The 20,561-nt window shown below is 56.0% G+C and overlaps 2 protein-coding genes across 6 annotated transcripts in view; one reads left to right on the forward strand and one right to left on the reverse strand.

Moving 5' to 3' along the window:
* The window catches only part of COMT (catechol-O-methyltransferase), a 57,205-nt gene extending 42,895 nt beyond the window's left edge, over window positions 1–14,310 (reverse strand). The window contains exon 1 of one of the 3 annotated variants that reach the window (XM_036741827.1): window positions 14,237–14,310. The gene's annotated coding sequence lies outside the window, so the exon portion shown is untranslated. The remainder of the gene's footprint in view (window positions 1–14,236) is intronic. The other 2 variants (XM_036741830.1, XM_036741828.1) reach the window with 2 other exon arrangements.
* A 596-nt stretch (window positions 14,311–14,906) lies between these two features.
* The window catches only part of TXNRD2 (thioredoxin reductase 2), a 99,388-nt gene continuing 93,733 nt past the window's right edge, over window positions 14,907–20,561 (forward strand). For 2 of the 3 annotated variants that reach the window (XM_036767746.1, XM_036767755.1), the window contains exon 1: window positions 14,907–15,043. In XM_036767746.1, the coding sequence (XP_036623641.1) occupies window positions 14,923–15,043 (121 nt within the window). In that variant the 5' untranslated portion in view covers window positions 14,907–14,922. Of the gene's footprint in view, window positions 15,044–18,612; window positions 18,686–20,561 lie in introns of those variants that run through there. The other variant, XM_036767763.1, reaches the window with a different exon arrangement.

Genomic DNA, 20,561 nt, shown 5'->3' on the forward strand with positions numbered 1-20,561 from the left:
CTGTTAGCTTTGTTACTTTACATGTTACATGTTATTTAATTTTGTCACAAGAGTATAGGTAATCTGTACGTGTTCTGTAGGTACCTGGTTATTTACATGGTACCGCTTCCATTAGGCTGGGAGCTCCTTGTGGGCCTCTTTGGGTAAGGAGGTCTCTACCAGCAGCAGAAAACAGCACCAAGGGTGTCTGTGGGCCTTCTGACAGTTGGGGCAGAATGGAGGGGGGACTGACTCAAGTCAGAACTGCCCTACAGTCGCAGGCTGCGGCCTCCCCCTTTGAAGACTCCTCAAGCCAAGCCCAGAAAGTCTTGCTCAGGTGCAGGAAGGACCACGACTGCGAGAGACTTGCTTATCTACACTGGTCCCACTGGCACAAGCAGTTTCTCAGACCTGATGGCCTCAGAGGCTGTTTCCCACGCTGAGATTCTGTGACTAGAAGGTCAGTGAAGGCCCATCATGTGGAGGCCTGTTGGGCCCCAAGGCCAGACCGGGGTGGAATGGGTGAGAGTTACTTGGGCTGGACACTAGGAACCACCCTCTAGCCTCTGGCCTGCCTCAGGGGCCAAGGTGGGATGACCATGTGTGGGGTGGGCTCCCAGAGGGGTCCTCAGTCAGGACAAGGCCTCCAAGAGTCTGTGATTCTTCCCTCAGGCTTGCTTCCTCACGTGCCGATGTTCTGACCATTCCCCAGGATGGACAGAAAGGCCTGCTGGAGACCAGCCCACCCTCACTTCTGTGGTGCCTGAAGCTTCATCAGACACACCCCTCAATGCAGCCTGATCTGATGAATGAGGCAGAGACCTCCTTACCCAAACAGGACCGACAGCTACCAATGGGCATCTATTAAGCACCTACTGAATACCAGGTGCTGCGCTAAGAGCTGGGGATACAGAGAAAGGCAGACACTGTCCCTGCCCTCAAGGAGCTCCCAGTTTAACAGAAGGGGTAACATGTAAATAACCAAACACCCAGAGAACACACAAACCGCGCCCAGTATCTTTGCCAAGAAAACCCCCGACGGGTCCCAAAGGATCGGACATGGCTGGAAATGACTGAACAAGACGGGAGGTGATCTCAGAGGGGAGAAGCTGGCAGCTGGAGGGGTGGAGGGAAGATGTCTTGGAGAAAATAGAATCGCAGCCGAATCTTAAGGAAGTCAAGGAAGCCAGAAGGCTGAGATGCTGAGAGAGGGCATTCTAGGCATGGGGGCCAGCCAGGGCAAATGTGTGGAGACGGGAGATGGATTGTAACATTGGCAGAACAAGAAACAGGCCCCTGTAATCTGGATCAGAAGGAAAAGTTAGGTGTAAGAAAGATGGGTCAGCATCCATGCCACACAGGGAGCTGAAGGGGAGACTCCCATCAGAGATAGCCTCCTCAAGGAGTCCAGCCATTATAAGAGAGGAGAGATATGGGACAAGAGCCAGCCGGGGGGGGGGGGGGGGGGAGTGCCAATGAGGGAAGGGCCCAGCACACAGGAGGCACTCAATAAATGTTGATTGGATTGGATTGTGGGTTTTTTAAGAACGGAGGAGACACAGGCATGTCTGTGGGCAGTGGGGAAACAGCCACCAGGCAGGGAGGGCTTGAAGATTAGAAAGAGAATGAGGGTGAAAGGGGGGTCTGTGAACTGGTGAAGTCAGAAGGGCAGTGAGGGCCCCCCATGCCTGGACAAGGGGGAAGAGCCCATAGGAGCAGAGTGGCATCAGCCTCTGGGCACCCCAGGCAATGGTGCCAGATGCCTGCCTCGAGGTGCTGTTTTTGCCCCATCACTGCTGACCCCTGACCAGCAGGATGACCGAGCCCCCACAGAGCTAGTCCGTTTGCTACACCAGAGTCAGCTGGGAGGAATACTCAGTGAGCCTGGGGGCTCCAGCCCGGGCGCATCCTCCAACCCCACGCTTACAGCCAGCCCCCACGCCGAGGCTCAGACCAAACAGGTTTAAGAGGAACTGGGGAGATCAGGGAAGGCCTTAGGCATGACCTGTACCTGAGCTATGCTCGGAATTACCGCAACAGTAAGGAGAATTTTTATAGCGCATTTCTCTCAGGGAGGTAGATGCTGGTATTATCCCCATTTCACAGACGAGGAAACTGAGGCAGGCAAGATTGACTTGTCCAGGATCACGCAACTAGGAAGTGTCTGAGGCCAGCCTTAACCTCGGGCCTTCCTGACTCTGGGTCTGGGGCTCTCTCTAGTGAGCCACCTCACCGCCTTCAAAGGAAGCTGGGTGAGGCAGATGGGAGGAGGGGGAACATTCCAGATGTGGGCCACCAAATGTGGACAGAGGCAGGTGATGGAATGTCCCGTACAGGGAAGAGTGAGCAGAGCACGTGCAGGAGCCGAGTGCGAGATGTGACTGGACAGGCTGATGAGGGCCTGAGAAGGGAGGGCCTTCCCTCCCAGGCTGAGCTGGTGGGGTTGGATGTTGGAGGCCCCAGGATGGCCTAGTGGGGTCAGCCCCTGCTACATCCACCATCGGGGGCAGAGATTAAAAGGTCATGAACAAAAGCAGGTGTGCACAGGCCTGGCTGGGCCCACAAGGGAGCTCAAAGGAAGGACACCCACTTCCAGAGCCCGGGGAGATGCCCCAGGCAGGCATCTCCAGGAGCATGCACCCTGGCACCTGCCACAAGGCTTTTGGCCATTTATCCCCAGGCAGATCCAGCATTCGTCCATACTGTAAGCCACAGGGGAGGCGCTGCCCTGCACTGGTGGAGGGAGTTTCCTCACCTGGGAGGTCCCCATCCCAAGGGAAGCCTAGGCCCAGGGCCCTTATCCCTATGGGATGGGTGAAGAACCCAGAATGACCAGAGGCCGTGACAGCGAAGGGGAATCAGCCCAGGGGTTTGGATGGCAGAAATCTGTCTCAGCAGCTCCCACCCACTGAGGCTAGTTCTGCTTTCTAGCATGGAACAGAGTCAGCTGAATCCTACTTCCTCCGTGCCCTGGGGGCGCCCACTAATTAGGCACCTACTGTGTGCCAGGATCTGGGCTGGATGCAGGGGCTCCAGAGAGGAAGAGAGAGCTGTCTGCAGCCTCTCGGGCTCACCTTCTGCAGTGGACAGACCCTAGATGGATGGCCATGTGGAAGAAAAGGAGGGAGGACCAAGGTGATGATCAGGATGGGCTTCCTGTAGGAGGCAGCACATGGGCTAAGCCTTGAAAGACTTTGGGTGAACACTCTAAAAGGGCGGGTGAAGAGGGAGAGCAGGCGGGGGCGTTTAGGGGCGTCTTGTGCAGATGCACGGGTTGGGGGTAGGGGAGTGCTGGGTTCAGGACCTGGGTGTGTGATTGTGAGCCCTGTGCATCTGTCCTGGGCCCAGCATGGTTCACATGTTGTTGGTGACTCAGATTAAGGTGCAGAAAGCAGGCTTGTCACATTAACGGACAACATGTAGCTGACATGGGGAGCAGGGTCATGATCCCAAAAGCTATTAATGAACACAAAGGATCACTGAGGCCAGTAGGAAGCCATTTGAAAGGAATCCCCACGGATTCTCAAATTCACTTCCCAAGGGCAGGTGGGAGAGGGGGTGGGGGCCGAGTCAGGAAGGTGACCCAGCAGCTGTCCTCCAAAAGCTGAGGCCACCACCGTCCTCGTGTGTGTGTGTGTGTGTGTGTGTGTGTGTGTGATGTTGGATTCACTCTCACCTCTTTCTTTTCCCTCACTGCTCACATCTGACCGATTGTCAAGTCCTATTGGCTGGTCTCTTCCCTCTACTCACAGAGTCACAGCATACACTGCCCTCCCCACCCCCATCCACCTGCCTGCCTCCAATCTCATGCCTGTCCATTGGCACCTCAGCTGCCAAAGGGATCTTCCTAAAGCCAGATCTGCGCATGTGCCTCCCCTCCTCAATGAACTTCTGTAGCTCCCATTTACCTCTGGGACCCAGCACAAACTGCTGAGCTTGGCATTAAAGCCTGGCCTGGCTCAGCTTTTCAGTCTTCCCTCACAATGAGTTCCTGAGCCCATCCATCCACCCACAGGGCCCCACCCCCAGCTGGCTCACACTTCTCCATCCCACCCATGGGGCAGACCAAGGGACTTCATCAGATGTTTTTGTTTTTTCTGAAATTTAAGAACACGATGTCCCTAGTCCTTCTCTGATCCGCCGGTCAGGTGTCTGTCTGAAGGGGCAAGAGGCTGCATGCCTCTCTTGACTTTGCCCTCTGAGGTGGGTCTAGAGATGTTCCAAGCAGACCTGGAGTGACCTGGCCAGGGAGGACAGCGAAGTGCATGGGAACAAATTCAGGTATCTTCCCCTATGGAAATTGGGTCATTTGATTGTTGGGAACCCAACCATTAACTGCTTATCTTCTTACTTGGGGAAGCAATCCAGGTACATAATCCCATTTCACTTTGCCCTAATTCCTGCAGGCAAACACCCAGGAGGCATCTGGCAGCCCGACCTGTCACCCTTACCCCTCCAGGCCAAGAGAGAAAGAAACCGAATCGCAAGAGGGTCGGAAGGGAAGCCAGCCTTGGCAAGAGGCCAGGGAAAGAGGGGCGGCCTTCTTTGTCCCCTCAAGACTCCCCGATTAAACCCGCTCTTTTCAGCTCCTAGTTTTGTGTCCAGGGCAGTGACGAGAATGCTGGGAAGGCAAAAAGAGAACCCAACAAATGTAGCCAAACAGCAAAGCAACAAAAACTTCCCAGGGTCTTGCATAAGAAGGAGCAAGTCTGCAGGAATCTGGGTGGCAGGTCCCAGAGGGCTCAAGGCCCTCCCTGACCCTGGACCCTGTCCACCTTTCCCAAGCCCCTGCATACCTCTAGAGGTCTGGGAAAACAAACAAAACCAGACACAGACAGGGGACCCAAATGTGCCGCTGGTGGTTGGGCTAAGAGTGCCAAGGCTGCCCCGCTGAGGCTAATGGACCAAGAGAGAATGGCACCTGAACTGGGTTGGGATTCAAGAGGTCCTTGTAGGAACCTGGCTCCCTCGCTCCCCCATTTCAAGCTTGGGAGGGACCTTAGAGAGGGTGGAGAAAATGAATCCTGGTCTCTCCATCTGAGGCACAGGTCTGCAGCAACAAGTTTTTACTCACTTTGGATTACTCTGGTCTATGCACTGTCCTGCTCAGAGGAAGACATGTTCACATGGGCAGAGTGCCCCCAGGCATTCTGGGGGATTCAGTGGAAAGAGCCAGAGTTGGTATCCAAAGATCTGAGTTCAAATCCCACCTGTGGTACCTGACTGGGGCCTCAGCTCCCCCCTCTGCTAAACAAGAGGCTACCTCCCAAGATCACCAAAGTCCCCACTAGCTCTAACACTGTATGTTATGAAGCTATGGAGTGAAAGGTCAGTTCACCAATTAACAAACTCTGTAAAGTCCCTTCTACGTTCAGGGCCCTGCACCAGGCACCAAGGCTTTGCTGTTGTTGCTGAGTCATGTCTGACTCTCCGTGGCCCCATCTGGGGTTTTCTGGGCAAAGATCCTGGAATGGTTTGTCCTTTCCTTCTCCAGCTCATTTTACAGATAAGGAAACTGAGGCAAGCAGGGTGAAGTGACTCACCCAGGGTCACACAGCTGGTAAGGATCTGAGGCCAGATCTGAACTCAGGTCCTTTTGACTCCAAGGCTAGCACTCTATTCACTGTGCTAGCTGCCAGGCACCAGGGCTACAAAGACACAAACAGTTCTTGCTCTCAAGAAGCTTCCATTTGAACGGGGGAGATACATGGACCTGTGTGGGTCTATGCAAAACCCATCTGCAGCAGAGCCAAGGGCCCAGGGTGGGAAGGGGTACCGGCAGCTGGATGGGGTCCAATGAAGGCAGAGCCAAGGCAAAGCTTGAGAAGAAACCCAAAACAGGGCTTGGAAAAAGAGTCCCACTGGCTACCTATAATGCTTACGGTGCAGAAAGGAGAAGGGGCCATTTGTGGCCGCCTCCTGGCCTCTCTAGGGAATGGAGAGAGTCTGCCATTCCCGGGGCATTCCAATGGATTTCACAACGAGTGAGCTGGGAGGAGAGAAGCCCAGAATAGAAGCAGCCCCTACAAAAGAACATTTCGAAACTGAACCTCCCCATTGTTCCCCCACAAACACAAGCTCAGTGGCTTGGAATTTGAGCAGAACAGATTCCAATGAGGCATCGGGAAGAAGGGCAGGGAAACACAGGGAGAGGGAAGTGCACGATAGCAGGGGGAGGCTGAGGCTTCAAGGACATGGCAGCGGGCAGAGGAGTGCCATGTTTGGCAAACAGGGCCTCTTCCTGAGGCCAGAGCCATCAAGCTGACTTGGGAACGAGAGGCAGGATGGAAAAAAGCATCAGACAAGGCTTAACTTGGCTGAACTCGTTGGATCCTGGGTCTAGAACTAGAACTATGTGGGATTTGAACTCAGATGGAGATGTCCTCTGGTACAACCACCCCATTATACAGATGAGAAAACTGAGGACTAGAGAAAATGTCCATGCTCGAGATCAAAATGCAGTAAGCAGAGTGAGAATTTGAACCCAGATCCTTTGACTCCAAACTCAGCATACTTTGCCCTGCATCACACTGCTTAGACTTCAGATGGTCGGTTCTTATCTCTGCCTGGCATGGAAAGGCCCAACTGGCTACTAGAAGATGTGTGGGTGTGTTGGGGGAGAGGTATCTGTCACTGGGAGATTGAGAGATGAAAGCGCCTTCAGAAGCTGTTGAGTGCAGCCAACTCCTCACTCCACAGAGGAGGAGCTGGGGTTCCGAGAGGTCAAGTGCCCAGGGCCATACTTCAGTCATGATATCAAAGGGTGACAGGAGTGTCCAGTGTCCCAGTGGGCTGGAGCAGGCTGGCTTAAACCTACACAGAGCTTCCAGGGGCTCCACAACTTTGTCTTCGAGCCAAGCAGGCTTGAGTTTTGACTCTCTGGCTGGGGCGCCCATGCCTGGGGAGCCCCCGGCCCTTCTCCAGGAGAATTCTAGCCTCAAGGTGTTTGCTATTTCAATCCCCACAAGTCTGCAGACAGACACCAGACAGACCTCCCGCTGCCCTCGCTGGAAGTGACAGCTGAAATGGAGGAGATGACAAATAGAGGCCATGCAGCAGCAACTTACCCCGAATCACTTCCAGTTATAACCTGACACATTTAGAAAAAGCTCTTTGCTCTAAGAGGAGTATCATTTCGAGTCTACAAAGTGCTCAGAAAAGGCCTTGACAGAAAATGCTGAATGTGAGTTCTAGGCCAACAACACCTTCCACCAAGGTCGTCCATCTCCCACCCCATTAGGCCGAGTCATTTCAGAGGGGAAGTGGGGTCATCGTCATTCAGGCCTGACTGAGGGCTCGGGAGGGTGGGGGCATGGAGGGGGGCCACATGCCGAAAGCACAGATGGGAGCTTTCAGTAAGTCAGTCAGTCCAGACAGGCAGCCACTTGGCACGTCCGTGATCGGAGGGGTGGGGGAACAAGAATGATATATGTGGCTGTTCTTGTCCTCTATGACCCACCTGCATCTACACATTGAGGCATGGCCATGATGGAGGCCAGGACGGTGGAGAGTGCTAACTTTGGCCAGGGCTGGGTTTCCTCTTTCTAAGCCTCAGTTTCCAGCTCTGTAAAATGAGGGGAGGGGGCTAGATCATCTCCAAGTGTCTGATCTTATGACACTGAGCACACGCAGTCCACCATGGCTCACGCCATCTCTAACAAAAGGTGGGGGTGGAATCAGCATTTGTGAAACACCTACTATGTGCCAGGCACTGGGCTATGTGCTTTACAAATATCCTTGTGACAATCCTGGGAGGTAGGTGCTGCTACTACTATCCCCACTTTATAGCTAAGGTAGGCAGGGTGAAGTGACTTGGACAGGGTCACACAGCTTAGAAGTGTCTGAGGGCAGGTTTGAACTCAGATCTTCCTGACTCCGGGCCCAGCACTCTCCCCACTGCACTGCCCCACTGCCACTTTGGAGAGCTGTCTCCAAAGGTAGGATGGCATAGTGGACAGGGCCCGGGCTTAGACACATATAGGGTCATAGACTGAGAGCTACAAGGGACCTAGAGGCCATCAATTTGTAACTGAGGCCAGAGAGAAGTGACTTGGATCAGGCAGTGAGGTAGGAGCTCCGGGGCCTCAGTTTCCCCATCTGTAAGATGAAGGGGTTGGGATGGACAGCCCAAAGGTCTTTCTGGAGCAAGAGTCCCATGGAAACAGCAGAACCAAGGGCCGCTCCCATATTTCTGTTCATCCAGAGGGTGCAGGGACCAACCTGGAAAATCCCATCCTGGCTTCATTTTGTGGCTGTGTGGCCTGAGCCAGCTCTCCGTGCTGACCAATGGCCTGGGATGATGGCCAACTTCTGTGGCTTCAACCCACAGCAGCTCTCCCTTTGGGGATCCCTTCTAGGAGGGCAGGCCTAAGGAATAAAAGAGAGCCTCCCCAGAGCTGGAGGGACTGTCTGTCACTGGGAACGAGTTTAGCCTTGTTCCATTCAATTCAGGAAGAAGCAGGAGACAATGGATGCATGAAGTCCAGCCAAGTGGAGGTTGCTGCCTCCAGGGATGATGAACTCCCCATCCCTGGAGGTCTCGAAGCTGAATCTGGATGGGCCAATGACCACGGGGGATCCTTTCTGGGATGGTTTAGACCAACGGCTGCTAACGTCTGTCCCTTCCAACTCTAGATTCTGTAAGTCATTCAAGCTTCTTTCTCCAGCATTTTGAGGCTTCCCAAGTGTTCCCCTTGTCCCAACAGCCCTGTGAACAGGGAGATAAAGCATCTGCCATGGCCGGGAGCACACTACCTACACACGACCCAAATGATGAAGGGGCAAGTAGGGCTACGTGGGCTTGGACCCCAACAAAGATGGGGCAGGAGATAGATGGAATGCACGTGGCTGGGAATGCATCCAATCCGGCACCTTTGTGGGCCGCCTGGTCTCTGCTGGGTGTTTCACAGGGGGCGCTGCTTTCTCTTGGGACTGAGTCAGGAAGGGGAGCTCTCCATGGTGCCTGACGTCAGACTAGCTAGAACCATGAGCCTTCAAGGAAAAAGGGGCCCAGCAAGACCCAGCTAGGGTCAGGGCTGCTAAAGGGGGAGGCCGCAGAAGAATGTTAACTTTGTGGACTTGTGGAATTTACAGCTGGAGAGAACCAGGCAGCCCAGGCCTCTAACGCTACACAGGCTAGCAGAGGTGAGGCTGCATACCCAAAGTCAGACAGGAAGAGTCAAGTAGGGGCAAGACTCAAACCCAGATCTTCTGGCTCCCCAACTCCAAGCTTCACATGCTTTTTACAACACGCCTCCTCTAAAGAGACTCCTCTGTCTCCTTCTCCACCCCTGGCCATTGGGTGACATAGCCAGGCCTCTGTCCTTTGGCCAGCACTCTGCAGAAGCAGCAGGACTGTGGCTGAGATATCCACCCTGAATCAAGCTGGGGCCAGAAACCCGAGCTCTGCTACCTGCCTGACCTCGGGCCCTCCTCCTGGGCCTCTGTAAAATGGGGGGGAGGGGTGCCTAGGTGCCCTCTGAGGTCCCTTCTGGCTTTAAACACCCGCAAGCTCCCAGTTCTTTGCTTATCACAGGATCCAAGAGCTAACTAGCCCGACCAAACAGAGCCCAGAGGCTATGGAAGTCCAGACAAGAGGTCTGGAGAGGGGAAAGTTCAGGCCAGGCCAGTGGGAGGGTGTGGCCTGGGGCAAGCCTGGGAGTAAAGGGGGCCAGGCTGGAGGAACATCCTGAGGTTCCCCCAGAGGCCCAAGCCCATAGGGAAGAGCTCCCCAGAGGAAGGCCGCTAAGGTGATTTCTTTCATGGTGATCATGAGCGATAGTAACAATATTCCTAGAGCACTCTCAGTTTGCAGAGCACTTTACAAATGTGATTGCATTCGGTCCTCACAACAACCCTGGGAGGAAGAGGCTGCTGTGATTCCCATTTTGCGGGTGAGGACTTGAGGCTCAGGGAGTTAAGTGACTTGGCCAGGGTCACCCAGTAGACGTGTCTGAGGCGGGCCTCAAACTCAGGTGTTCCTGCCTCTTGGTCCCGCGCTCTCTCAGAAGAGAGGGGTATCCACTGCCGGTGACCCAAGGTGGTCTTTCTGAGGCTGAGGGGATCCCTGCTGAGTCTCCCTCCCCCATTCCTGCCAACCTCACCCGGGGTGGGGAAGCAGCTTGGACACCTGGATGGCAGGTTTCTTTACTTCCTCTCCAAACTGCCTTTTCACTCACTGTATATTCATTAGGCCTCCCCATTAACATGTGATCTACTTGCAAGTACACACTGTTCCTTTCACTGGATTTGCGGCCCCAGAGCATGGCACAGTGCCCGGCACATACTGATTATTTGCTGATTGAGTGCCAATTGTCAACTGCACCTCTCTGCCTCAGTTTCCCCACCTGTATAACATAGAGGCGAGAGAGTGTCTGGTCCTTCAGGTCTGACAGGTAAGCCATTCACTTTCTCTGTCCAAGGTCCAGGCTGCCACCTCTCCTCCCCTGCCACTACCTTCTGTGCAGACATTATCCTCATCCCCCTTGTCTGAGAGGAGAGAGCCTGGAAAACTTCTCAGGGCTTTCAATGATCCCACAGTCTTCCAGAAACAAAGGTGCACGAATTTAACGCCAGTAATCTGCTGATAAATCCAGCACTGGGCATTCATTAAGCCTCTACTCTGTCCCATCAGCTGCCTCACTTTCCCAGTTGGACTCTGGGTCCCTCCCAGCCCTGTCAGATGACCCTGTGAAGAGGGAGTGAGGGGGCTGGCCAGGCGGAGGGAGCCCCTGCATTCCCCTCCACCTTCCACCACAGCCTCCAAGGGCTCCGAGGCTGCCAGAGTGCCAGCAGCAAGCGGCTCCTGGGAAGTCCCTCATCCCTCCCTCCCCCCCCCCTCCCCCGCACCACCCCCACCAAGGGAGAGGCAGGCAGGAGGAAATGACTCAGGTCAGCTAGTTCCCAATTCTGCCTAGGTCCAGCCTGGAGCTAGGGGGAAGGAAAAAAATGTACCAACTCAAAAAAGAAGTTTCTCAGCCATGAGAAAGCTGTGCCCTAAAAACACGCCGGCAACCTCAGCCCTCAGAGACCCCGCCTTATGATGACCGCCAGACTGTCGTTCAGCTAGTGCACGGTTCCCCAGAGAACCCCAACCCTGCCCCCCAGCCAGTCAAAGGGCCCAGCCCAAGATCAGTCATTCAATAAACATTTATTAAGCACTCGGCACAGTGTCTACAAAGAAGGGCAAACTTGTAAATGACCTTGTACAAACAAGCTCCAGGCACGGGAGTCAATCAAGGCCACCTGCAGAAGGTGGGGCTTTAGTTGAGACTTAGAGGAAGCCAGGAGGTGGAGATGAGGGAAGGGGGTTCTTGGCATGGGGGACACGGAGAGAAAATGCCCCAGGAACAACCAGGAGGCCAGGATCACTGGAGCAAAGAACATGGAGGGGGAGAGGGAAGGTGAAAGAAGAGCGGGGAGGTGGGATGGAACCAGATTATACAGGCCTGTAAAGGCCAAACAGGAGACAGAGAGCCAGGCATGGAGGCAGGAAGACTCCTGTTTTGGAGTTCCAATCCAGCCTCAGACACTTCCTAGCTGTGTGACCCTGGGCAAGTCACTTCACCCGGTTTGCCTCAGTTTCCTCATCTGTAAAATGAGCTGGAGAAGGAAATGGCAAACTGCTCCAGTGTCTTTGCCAAGAAAACCTCAAATGGATTCATGAAGAGTCGGACACGACTGAAAACAACCAAACAACAAAAACAACAAACTTGATAGAGGACAGTGTAGAGTTGAGCTAGTTCATCAAGGAGTCAAGAGGGTGGAGGCAGGAGAGCATGACCAGTGCAGAGGTGATGGCCTGGGTAAGAACCGAGGGCTAGAGGGACTGGAGGTCACCTTGAAGACCAAGAGCAGGGTTTGGGGTTTGGAAAGATAACTGATTGCAATCAGGAGAATTTCAGAGTTCCTGAAAGTGGAGGTGGCATTTGTGGGTGGCAGCAAGCCCAAAGGCATGGCCATCTTTGCATGTGGCTGAGGTGGTGTGGAGGATGGGTCAGGAGGAGTGAGGGGGTCAACGGATTGGGCCGTTAGGGTGTTTGAGGGAGGGTCAATATGTAAGCTCCAGGGCCAGGTCAGTAAGGAGCTGCGGAAGTGAGCAAGACTGGGAGGTGGATCTCCTGCCTCCAGGGCTCTCAGGCATCTCCACTTTCCAGGTCCTTCTCCCAGGCCATCAGGGATCCGCCCCCAAATCTTACAGGATCCTTAACAAATCTTTTAGAATGGGAGGGGTTCTTAGAGAAGACGTCTTTAATCTGGGCCTGGGCCCCTACCGGCATTTTTTTGTTATTGTTTGCTTTTGCGCCCTAGGCAGAGTGTGTGGAATTCAACAGGTGCTCAATAAATGCTTGTTAGCCAAGTCTTTAAGAGGCCCTTTCCGTGCCATCAAGTGCTGGGAAAAGACAAGACCACACACAGTTTCAGATTTTCTTAGTCACCTCTAAGCCTCCATAACGGTGGGGAAGGCCATTTCATAGCCACGGCTGCTTCCCTCACCATCTGGCCCACGCCTCCTCCCTAGGCCCATCATTAAACCCCCACAGCAGCCTCGGATCACGCAGCAAACCAAAACCAAGAACCATGCTGAGGGCATTTCTGGCAGAAAGAGCGATGGCTTCGAAATCCCTGGGCCTGGGCTTAGCATGGCTCCCGACACACGGTTCGTGTTCGCAGCCCTTTGACTGAATCCAAACTTCAATTTGTTCTGTAAAACTTGGACCCGGGCAAAAGGCCGCACCCGAGGACCTAGAAGGCCACATGTGGCCCCGAGGCCCACAGGTTCCCCACCCTGCCCTGGAAGCTGATCCCCGACTTTTCCAGAAGGAGCAAACAGGCCAGAGAGTTGTGCAGAGACTTGCCAAAGTTGAACAAAGAGTAACAAAAGCGACTGTTTCTGGGCCCTTAAAGCTCTGTGAAGTACTTGACATACATTCTCTCTTTTCATCCTTATGGCAATCTGTGTGGTTGCTACTATTCTTATCAGCGCCATTTTACTGACGAGGAAACTGAGGCTGGGAGAGGTTAGGTGACTCAGATGGGAAGCAGGATTCAAACTCAGGTGTCCTGGAAGCCAAGTCTAGCACTATCGGTACTCTGCACACGGTGAGAAGTGAGGCAGAATTCAAACCCGAGTTCTGACTCCAAATACAGAGCTTACTGTAAGACTTGAACTCGATCACGGGGGGGGGGGGGGGGGGGGGGGGGGTGGGGGGGGGTGGGTCAGCAGTCACTACCCCCATCTCCCTGCGCATCCCACCCTGAGGTCCCTCTCTTGAGCCAAACGCTGCAGGGTCTCGGCATTTAAACCTGCCGGAGGGGAGGCCTGAAGACACCATCTGTCCCCGGCAGCCCCGCAGGGCACAGCTTGTACTATTTTGGTCCAGGGAGTTGTTTTTCTTCCAGCCTCCCCCTTCCCTCTCCTCCATCCAACTCCTGGAGCGCTTCAAAGTCCTGTTTATTATCCTCAGACCTTCTCCAGCAGCTCCCACACGTTCCTCTCCTCGGGGTACCTACTAAATGCCTTTGGAATGACTACGAAGTCCCTGCCCCGGCAGCCCAGGACAGCTGGACTCCCCGGGGCGGGCAGCAGGGGCAGATCTGATCCCGCCCACGTGCAGCGGATCGAGGCCCGAGGCTTCCCCCTTAGGGCACGGGCTGCTGCGGGGCTCTGGCCTCGGTACGGGGCCTTCCCAGACACGCGTGTGTGTGGGGTGGGGGGGGGGGAGTTACCCACCTCCCCCCCTGCAGCTAAAGAGCCTGTGATCTGCCCCCCAGACCGCTGGACACCCCCGCAGGACCCTGGCTCCCTGCCTCTGGCCCCCGGCCCGGCTGACCCTGTCTCCCCCGCCCGTGCCGGGGCTGGCTTGGGCTGAGAAGCCTCCTCGGGACTCTGGGTACCCTTCTTCCCCTCCCTAGGTCCTAGTTTCCTCATCTGAGTCATGGGGCGCTGAGATGTCTCTTCCAGCTCTAGACCCCCCCCCTCCAGGTTTACAACTCGGGGGTCCTACGTTCCCCTCTCCACGGGGATATCCGACCCACAGAGGACCCACGGTCACCCCACGCGGGGACCAATAGGCCGATCTGCGCTCCTCCTTCCCCCACGCCGCGCCCACGCGCGCCCCCTCCTCTCCTGGTCAATTACCTGGGGCTCGCCCCAGGCCCGGGCCGCGGCCCCCCGGCTTTGCCGCACGAGGCATTCACCCACTCACCCACTCCCCCGCGGCCCACCCCCCCCACGCGCCACGCACGCCCCACTTACCGCAGCGCAGGCTCAGCTCCTCTGTCTCGCTTTCTCTCCCTAGCCGACTTATGAGCAGGCGGGGCCGCAAATCCTCTACCCGAGGCGAGGGGCGGGGCGGGGCGGGGCGGGGCCCGGAGCCCGTCCACGCGGGGGCGGGGCTGGGGGCGCGGGCCCGCGGCAAGCCTTGGCAACAGGGGCGCGCGCTGGGGTGGGCGTGGCTTAGAGGGGCAGTAGGTGGTGATTGGGTATTGGGATCACCGAGCGCGCGCGCGCACGTCTTGTGTGGGGGTTGGCGCGGACGAGCTTGTGGAGGCGGGGCACTCTGGAGTGGGTGGGTGGGGCGGAGTGCGGTAAGGTACTCGGTTGGTTGGTCGGTTGTTGTCCGTCCTTTTCGAAGAGGACATGACATCACCGTATTGGAGTAAAGATACGCGGAGTCCTACTGGGGCCGGTCCGACTACGGTACTGGATGCTCCAGGGAGGAGGGACCGAGGTAAGGACGGTGATTGGGTACTGGGATAGCTAGGAGGCGGGACGAAGCATGGCGATTGGGGACGGGGAGCTCGGGGAGGCGGGACGGAGTGCGGAGATTGGGTAGGCAGAGCGGGGGGAGGCGGGGCGCATTCCGGATGGCGGGGCCCGACGGAGGGCGGTGATTGGATGCGCATTAACGAGGGGCGGGGTTCGCTGGCACGCGGGGCGCCATGGCGGCGGCGGCGGTGGCGTTTGCGGCGTCGCGCCGCTCTTGGAGACGTCTCTTCCGGTGGCGAGCTCCAGGCTCTCGGGCTCCCTGCGGGCTGATCTGCCCCACGCGGGGCCTGTCAGGTAGGAGCCGGCTCAGCTTCCGCCCGGCTGGGTCGGGGTCATGACTCAGGGTCCACCGGCATGCTGCCCGGGTATGATGATGACGTCAGCGCCAGGGGCGGGATGGAGGAGGAGCCTGGAGGCGCGCGCCCCCTGCTGGCGGCTCCCCGGCCGTCCTGGCCCAACTCTCCTCCCTCTCTGATGGCACCCGCTCGGGCTCCTGGGGGGACACCAAGCATTTATTGAGCGCCTGTTGTATACCAGGCACTGTGCTAGGCCAAGGCCTTCAAGGAGCTGCCAGCCCAACTTAGTCGGATGCTCTAGACAATGAGCATTTATTGGGCACTTTTGGTTTTTATTTCATCCTCCCCTGGAGCCATGATGCTTTTATAGGTTAGGACCCTGAAGAACAGCATCTGTGCCTGATGAGAAGTAAAGCCATCAGGCATTTATTAAGCACCTACTGTGTGCAAGGCCAGGAGCCAGACCTGTTATTTCACTGGTTTAAGGAACTCTGGCCACCCGTGCAGATCTGCACCTACTGGGCAACTTAGTGACTTACCCAGGGTCACACAGCCAGCACAGGGCCAGGGTGGGACTCGAACTTAGGTCTTGACTGCAAGGCCAGCCCTCCATTCATTAGGCTATGCTGCCCAGTGATAATAGTCTGTGTTCCTATAACACCTTACACATTGTAACTTACCATTTCTAGAGCACTGGAAGGTTCCCTGAGCCTCAGTTTCCCCACCTGTAATGCACAACCTGGTGTCTCTGGTCTTTAAGTCCTTTCTAGCTCAAGCTCTTTCAGCTGATGCTCTCTGCAGATGATTCCCAGATGTTTATCATGTCCAGCCCTTACCTCTCTCTAGAGTCCTAGGACCACATATCCAGCTGGATGCCCCATAGGTGCCTCAGGCTTAACATGCTCAAAATGTAACTTATCTTTCCTCCAAACACTTCCCTCCTGAAGGCCCCCACCCCCACCCCCAGCTCACAGCGCTCCCTCCCCCAACAGTAAGACACCTTCCCCATCTCCCTTGGTTCTGATTACTTCCTGTTTATCCTGTCTCTGGTTTGTTGATTCTCTGTTGTCTCCCCAAATAGACCGAACCCCTGCAGGAGGGGCCCCTGGGCAGCCCTGGCTTCAGCAGGGTGCCAGGTAGTGGTGTTGGTCAGTGCTTTCGGTTGTATCTCACTCTCCGTGACCCCATCTGAGGTTTTCTTGGCAGAGATCCTAGAGTGCTTTGCCATCTCCTTTTCCAGCTCATTTTTACAGATGAGGAAACCGAGGTAAACAGGGTGAAGTGACTTGCCCAGGGTCACACAGCTTAGAAGTGTCCGAGGCTGGATTTGAACTCCAGCTCCTAAAATAGGCCCTGAATAAAGCCAGATTGAATTGAAGGGCCACCTGGCAGAGTCTGACAGCAACCGCCAGAGGCAGGAGACCTGAGTTCAAGTCTTCCCTCATGGGGGCTGGCCGTGGGGTCCTGGGCAAGTTATTGACCCCCCTCAGGCCTCCAGGAAGCTCAGGGGCAGGTGCTCCTGGGGGGAGGGGAACAGTGCACCTGGAGGTGAGGCAGGTCCTCCTGGAGGAGAAGCAGGTGTGCCTGGAAGGAGGGGGGGGCAGGGCAGATGTACCTGGGCGGGGCAGGTGCACCTGATGGAGGGAGCAGGGTGGGTGTGGGCAGGTGCTTCCAAAGCCAGACTACCTCATTCTTTTTCCAACCCTCCCTGGCACACCATGTGCCAGGCCTGTGACCCGCCCCCCCCACACAGACACACACACTGACCAAGTGTGAACGTGCCTGGTGAGGATGCGAGGGCTCCCGAGAGCACCCCCCCCCCCCCCAGCACACCCTGAGCAGCTGTTTGGGCAGTCCTCCATGACAGGGCTCAGTCTACAACCGACAATGCACTCCAGGGGTGTTTCAAGGACTTCCTCTCTCTGGCCTGGGTGAGCCCAGGAGGGGACACAGTTACCTCCACCCAAGGTCTGTCCCCTGGGAACAGCCTGTGATACTGTGAATTCAGCCGTGGTTTTTAAATGAGCCTTTGTTGGCCTTGGAGGCCCGGGCCCTGTGCCCGTGTACATGTGGCTGCAGACCTGGGTACATGCATGCAGCTTCAGCCACCAAGCACTTATTGAGCACCTACTGTTTGCCAGGTCCTGCCCTCAAGGAACTCCCAGTCTAATGAGGGAAACAACAAGGGGAGGCCCTGGCATTGAGGGGGATGAGAGAAGGGTCAAATTGAGTCTATTGAACCCTTAGCCAGTGCCTGACATATAGTGGACACTTAATAAATGTTTCTTCCATTCCATTCCTGTAGAAGATGGGATTGGAGCTGGGCCTTGGAAGAAGTCAGGGAACCCAGGAGCTAGAGATGAGGAGGGAGAGCATTCCAGTCAGGGGATGCAGCCAGTGCAAAGGTCTGGAGGTGGGAGATGGAGTGGCATATTTGAACAGTTAGGAGGCAAGAGTAGAAGGGGTAGAGGTTGGGATGGGGAAGTTGGGAAGGGAATAAGAAGACCCTATTGCAATCACTGACACAGCAAAGAAGTCTCTTCCCTCAGGTGTGGGGATAGCTGTCCACTAGTGCCTGTGTCCCAGAGCCTTGGGCAGGCTGCTGCTGCCCACGGGCCCCTTCCCACAATAATGGCTGGCTACCTGCGTTCATAACTGAAGGAAAGGCTCACATTCCACCTGAGCTGTCTTATTTGTCCCCTCAAGTTCTTGGTCTCCCTGACATCCCCCAATAGTGGGCCCCAGGTCCAGAACCCCTACTCTGGAGGCATCAGGAGAGGCTTTCCTGGGGGCAGAGTCTGAAAAAAGCGCTGGCTTTGATGAGCCAAGAGAGGTTTGGGCAGGCAGGTAGCAGGCAGAAGCAGAAAGGGAAGCCAGCTGAGGGGTTCCCAGGTCATGCTAGGAGGGCGCTAGGGAGCTCTGGAAGGCTCTTGAGGAAGGGGCGATGGGGCCCACATTTGTTTAGCTGGAGAGTCTGTGGTGGATGGAGGGGTGGGAAGGGCTGGGAAGGTGCTGTCGGTGGAAGGAGGGGGCCCCCAGAGGGTGCTTTGGGAGGATCAGTGGAGGGAGGGGGCCCCGAGAAGGTGCTATCAGAGGGCCAGTGGGGGGAAGGGGCCCCCAGAGGGTGCTGTGGAAGGGTGGGTGGAGGGAGGGGGCCCCCAGAAGGTGGTGTTGGAGGGTTAGTGGAGGGAGGGGTCCCATTTTCCTGGTGAACAACTAAGCTCAAGACAGGTAGAGCTGGCGGGGGAGGCCAGGTTAGACTTGGGTGAGAAGGACCTGCTGACAGACGGTGAGGACCCCTCTCCCCCAGCTGTCTGCCCTGAGGGGTCCTTCTGGCATGGAGATTTCTGACAGGAGGGATCCCAGAATCCAGCCCTGGTGGCCCACTCTTAAAAGTGCTCTCCTCAATGGTACCAAAGTAGGGGGAGTGGTTTTTTTCCTCTCTACATTTGGAGAAAACAAACCTGCCAAGCAGTGTTTATCTAAGTGACAAGGTCTCTGGGTGACAGGGCTGGCCAGCTGGGCGTTCTGGTCCCTGACAGATTAGCCCCGGGGCGGGCCCATTTATTTGCCCTCCCAGGCAGCTCCTTGGAGCTTCTGGAGCCCCGAGAACAGGAGGAAGGAGCCCCCAGAATGGCAGGTCAGTCGGCTTGGGGCTGCACAAGGGACCTGAACGCGACTTCCCCCCCAGCCTTGGAGTCAGGACAACTGTTCTCTCAGTATATGCAGCTGAGCTGGCTTGGGTGACTTGGGTGGGGAGCCTGCAAGCCTCAAGGCCACATGTGGCCCTCTAGGTCCTCAAGTGCATCTCTTCGACCGAATCCAAACTTCCCAGCACAAAATTGGGTAGCCCCAGAGCAAGCCTTTGGGTGGTGGAGGCTGGGCGATGGTCTGTTTGTCTCTGTCTCTATCGCTCAAAAGTGCCGATGGATCCAGGCTGGCCTGGCCTTGGGAGTGCCCCGCCCCTCCCCCCCCCATGCCAAGTGCGGCCCAAGGGGTGTAGGCTGCGTCTCCGGGAAAGGGATGGCTCTGAATTGGCCAAGGGAGGGCAGACCTCATGAGGTGGGGTCGGTGGGATGATGAGGGATGGCTGAACCAGGCCGTGGGCCCAGGGATAGAAGCAAGGCCAAGGTCAGGGCCCAGCACAGGGAGGGACCCAGAGCGGCGGGTTTAATCCTGGTTGCTTAATGAGGGCAAGGTTGATGTTTGTTGGCACAACCACCTTTTGCGCCTGGAGGTTTTCAGATGCCCATGAGTCTGTGACCTTTTTCTAAAGACCTTTGTACCAGTGCCGTGCTTTGGGGTGCCCCACAGTAACCACATATACTCCCCATAGCAGAGGCTCATCAGAGACTGCTCTTGGGATTCCAGAATGGAAATGAATCAACATCTCTCCCACTGGTCCTTTGGGCATGGGCTCATGGTGTGCTGGGGCATCTGAGGGGCACAGATGATGGCACCTAAGGAAGACATGGGGGCATCTGAGGGCACAGACATGGGCAGTGCCCAAGGGACATGCGGGGGCCTCTGAGGGGCACAGATGTGGGTGGTGCCCAAGGAAGCCATGGGGGCATCTGAGGACACATATGTGGGCAGCACCTAGGGAAGCCACAGGGACATCTGTGGGGGCCAATTCCCAGAGCTTGTCCCCAGCCACAAAGGGCTCATTGCTTTCTTGGAGGGAGTATGAAAGTGACACAGAGAAATCCAATTTCAATTTGATTCCTCATGTACCAGGCAAACAGTAACTACAAATTAGAGGTAAAGTCATTTCAGGGGTAGGGGAGCACCGATCAGTGGGGGAATCAGGGGAGGACTCCTGTAGGAGGGGGCCCTTGAAGGGAGCTCAGGGTTTTAAGAGGTGGAATTGAGAAAGGAAGGCATTCAGGTAGGAGAATCAGCCTGATAAAATGTGTGGAGATGGGAAATGGACTATGATGTATGGGAAACAGCAAATTGGGCTGGAGAAATGTGAAATAGGCTGAAGGAAGCAGGAGCTAGGTTGGGAAGAGCCAACTGCCCTTAAGGTGCTGGGGAGCCCCTGCAGCTTCTAGAGCAGGAGAGGGGCCTGGTCAGCCCTGGGCTCTAGGAATGGCACGTGGTAGCTGGCAGGGGAGGAATTGAGGATGGGGAGACACAGGGAGGTCGCTGAGGAGGCACACAGGCGCAACCTTGGGCCGCCTGCCTGCCACTGGAGGTTCCTCCACCGCCCCGGGCCTCGATGCTGAGGTTGCTTCAGGCTCAGGTGCATCTGCTGGACCAGGGAGAGCCCAGAATGTGAGAGTGTCTGAAAAGGAAGACTCATGGTGCCTGATCCTCTGCTTGTGGCGCCTAGGGGCCCCGAAGGCTGCTGCCACAGCAACAGCCATGGTTATGAGCAGAACCCATTTCCAGGGAACTCATGGCGGCTCAGTGTGAGAAAGTGGAGACCAAGACACAATTCTTGCTCTTTTTAAAAACTTGCTGGTCCCGTTCAAAGCTTCTGGACAGTGCCGACCTCTGTGCTCCAAATCATT

This window comes from Trichosurus vulpecula, chromosome 1 (assembly GCF_011100635.1).
Source record: "Trichosurus vulpecula isolate mTriVul1 chromosome 1, mTriVul1.pri, whole genome shotgun sequence".
Classification (NCBI taxonomy): Eukaryota; Metazoa; Chordata; class Mammalia; order Diprotodontia; family Phalangeridae; genus Trichosurus; species Trichosurus vulpecula.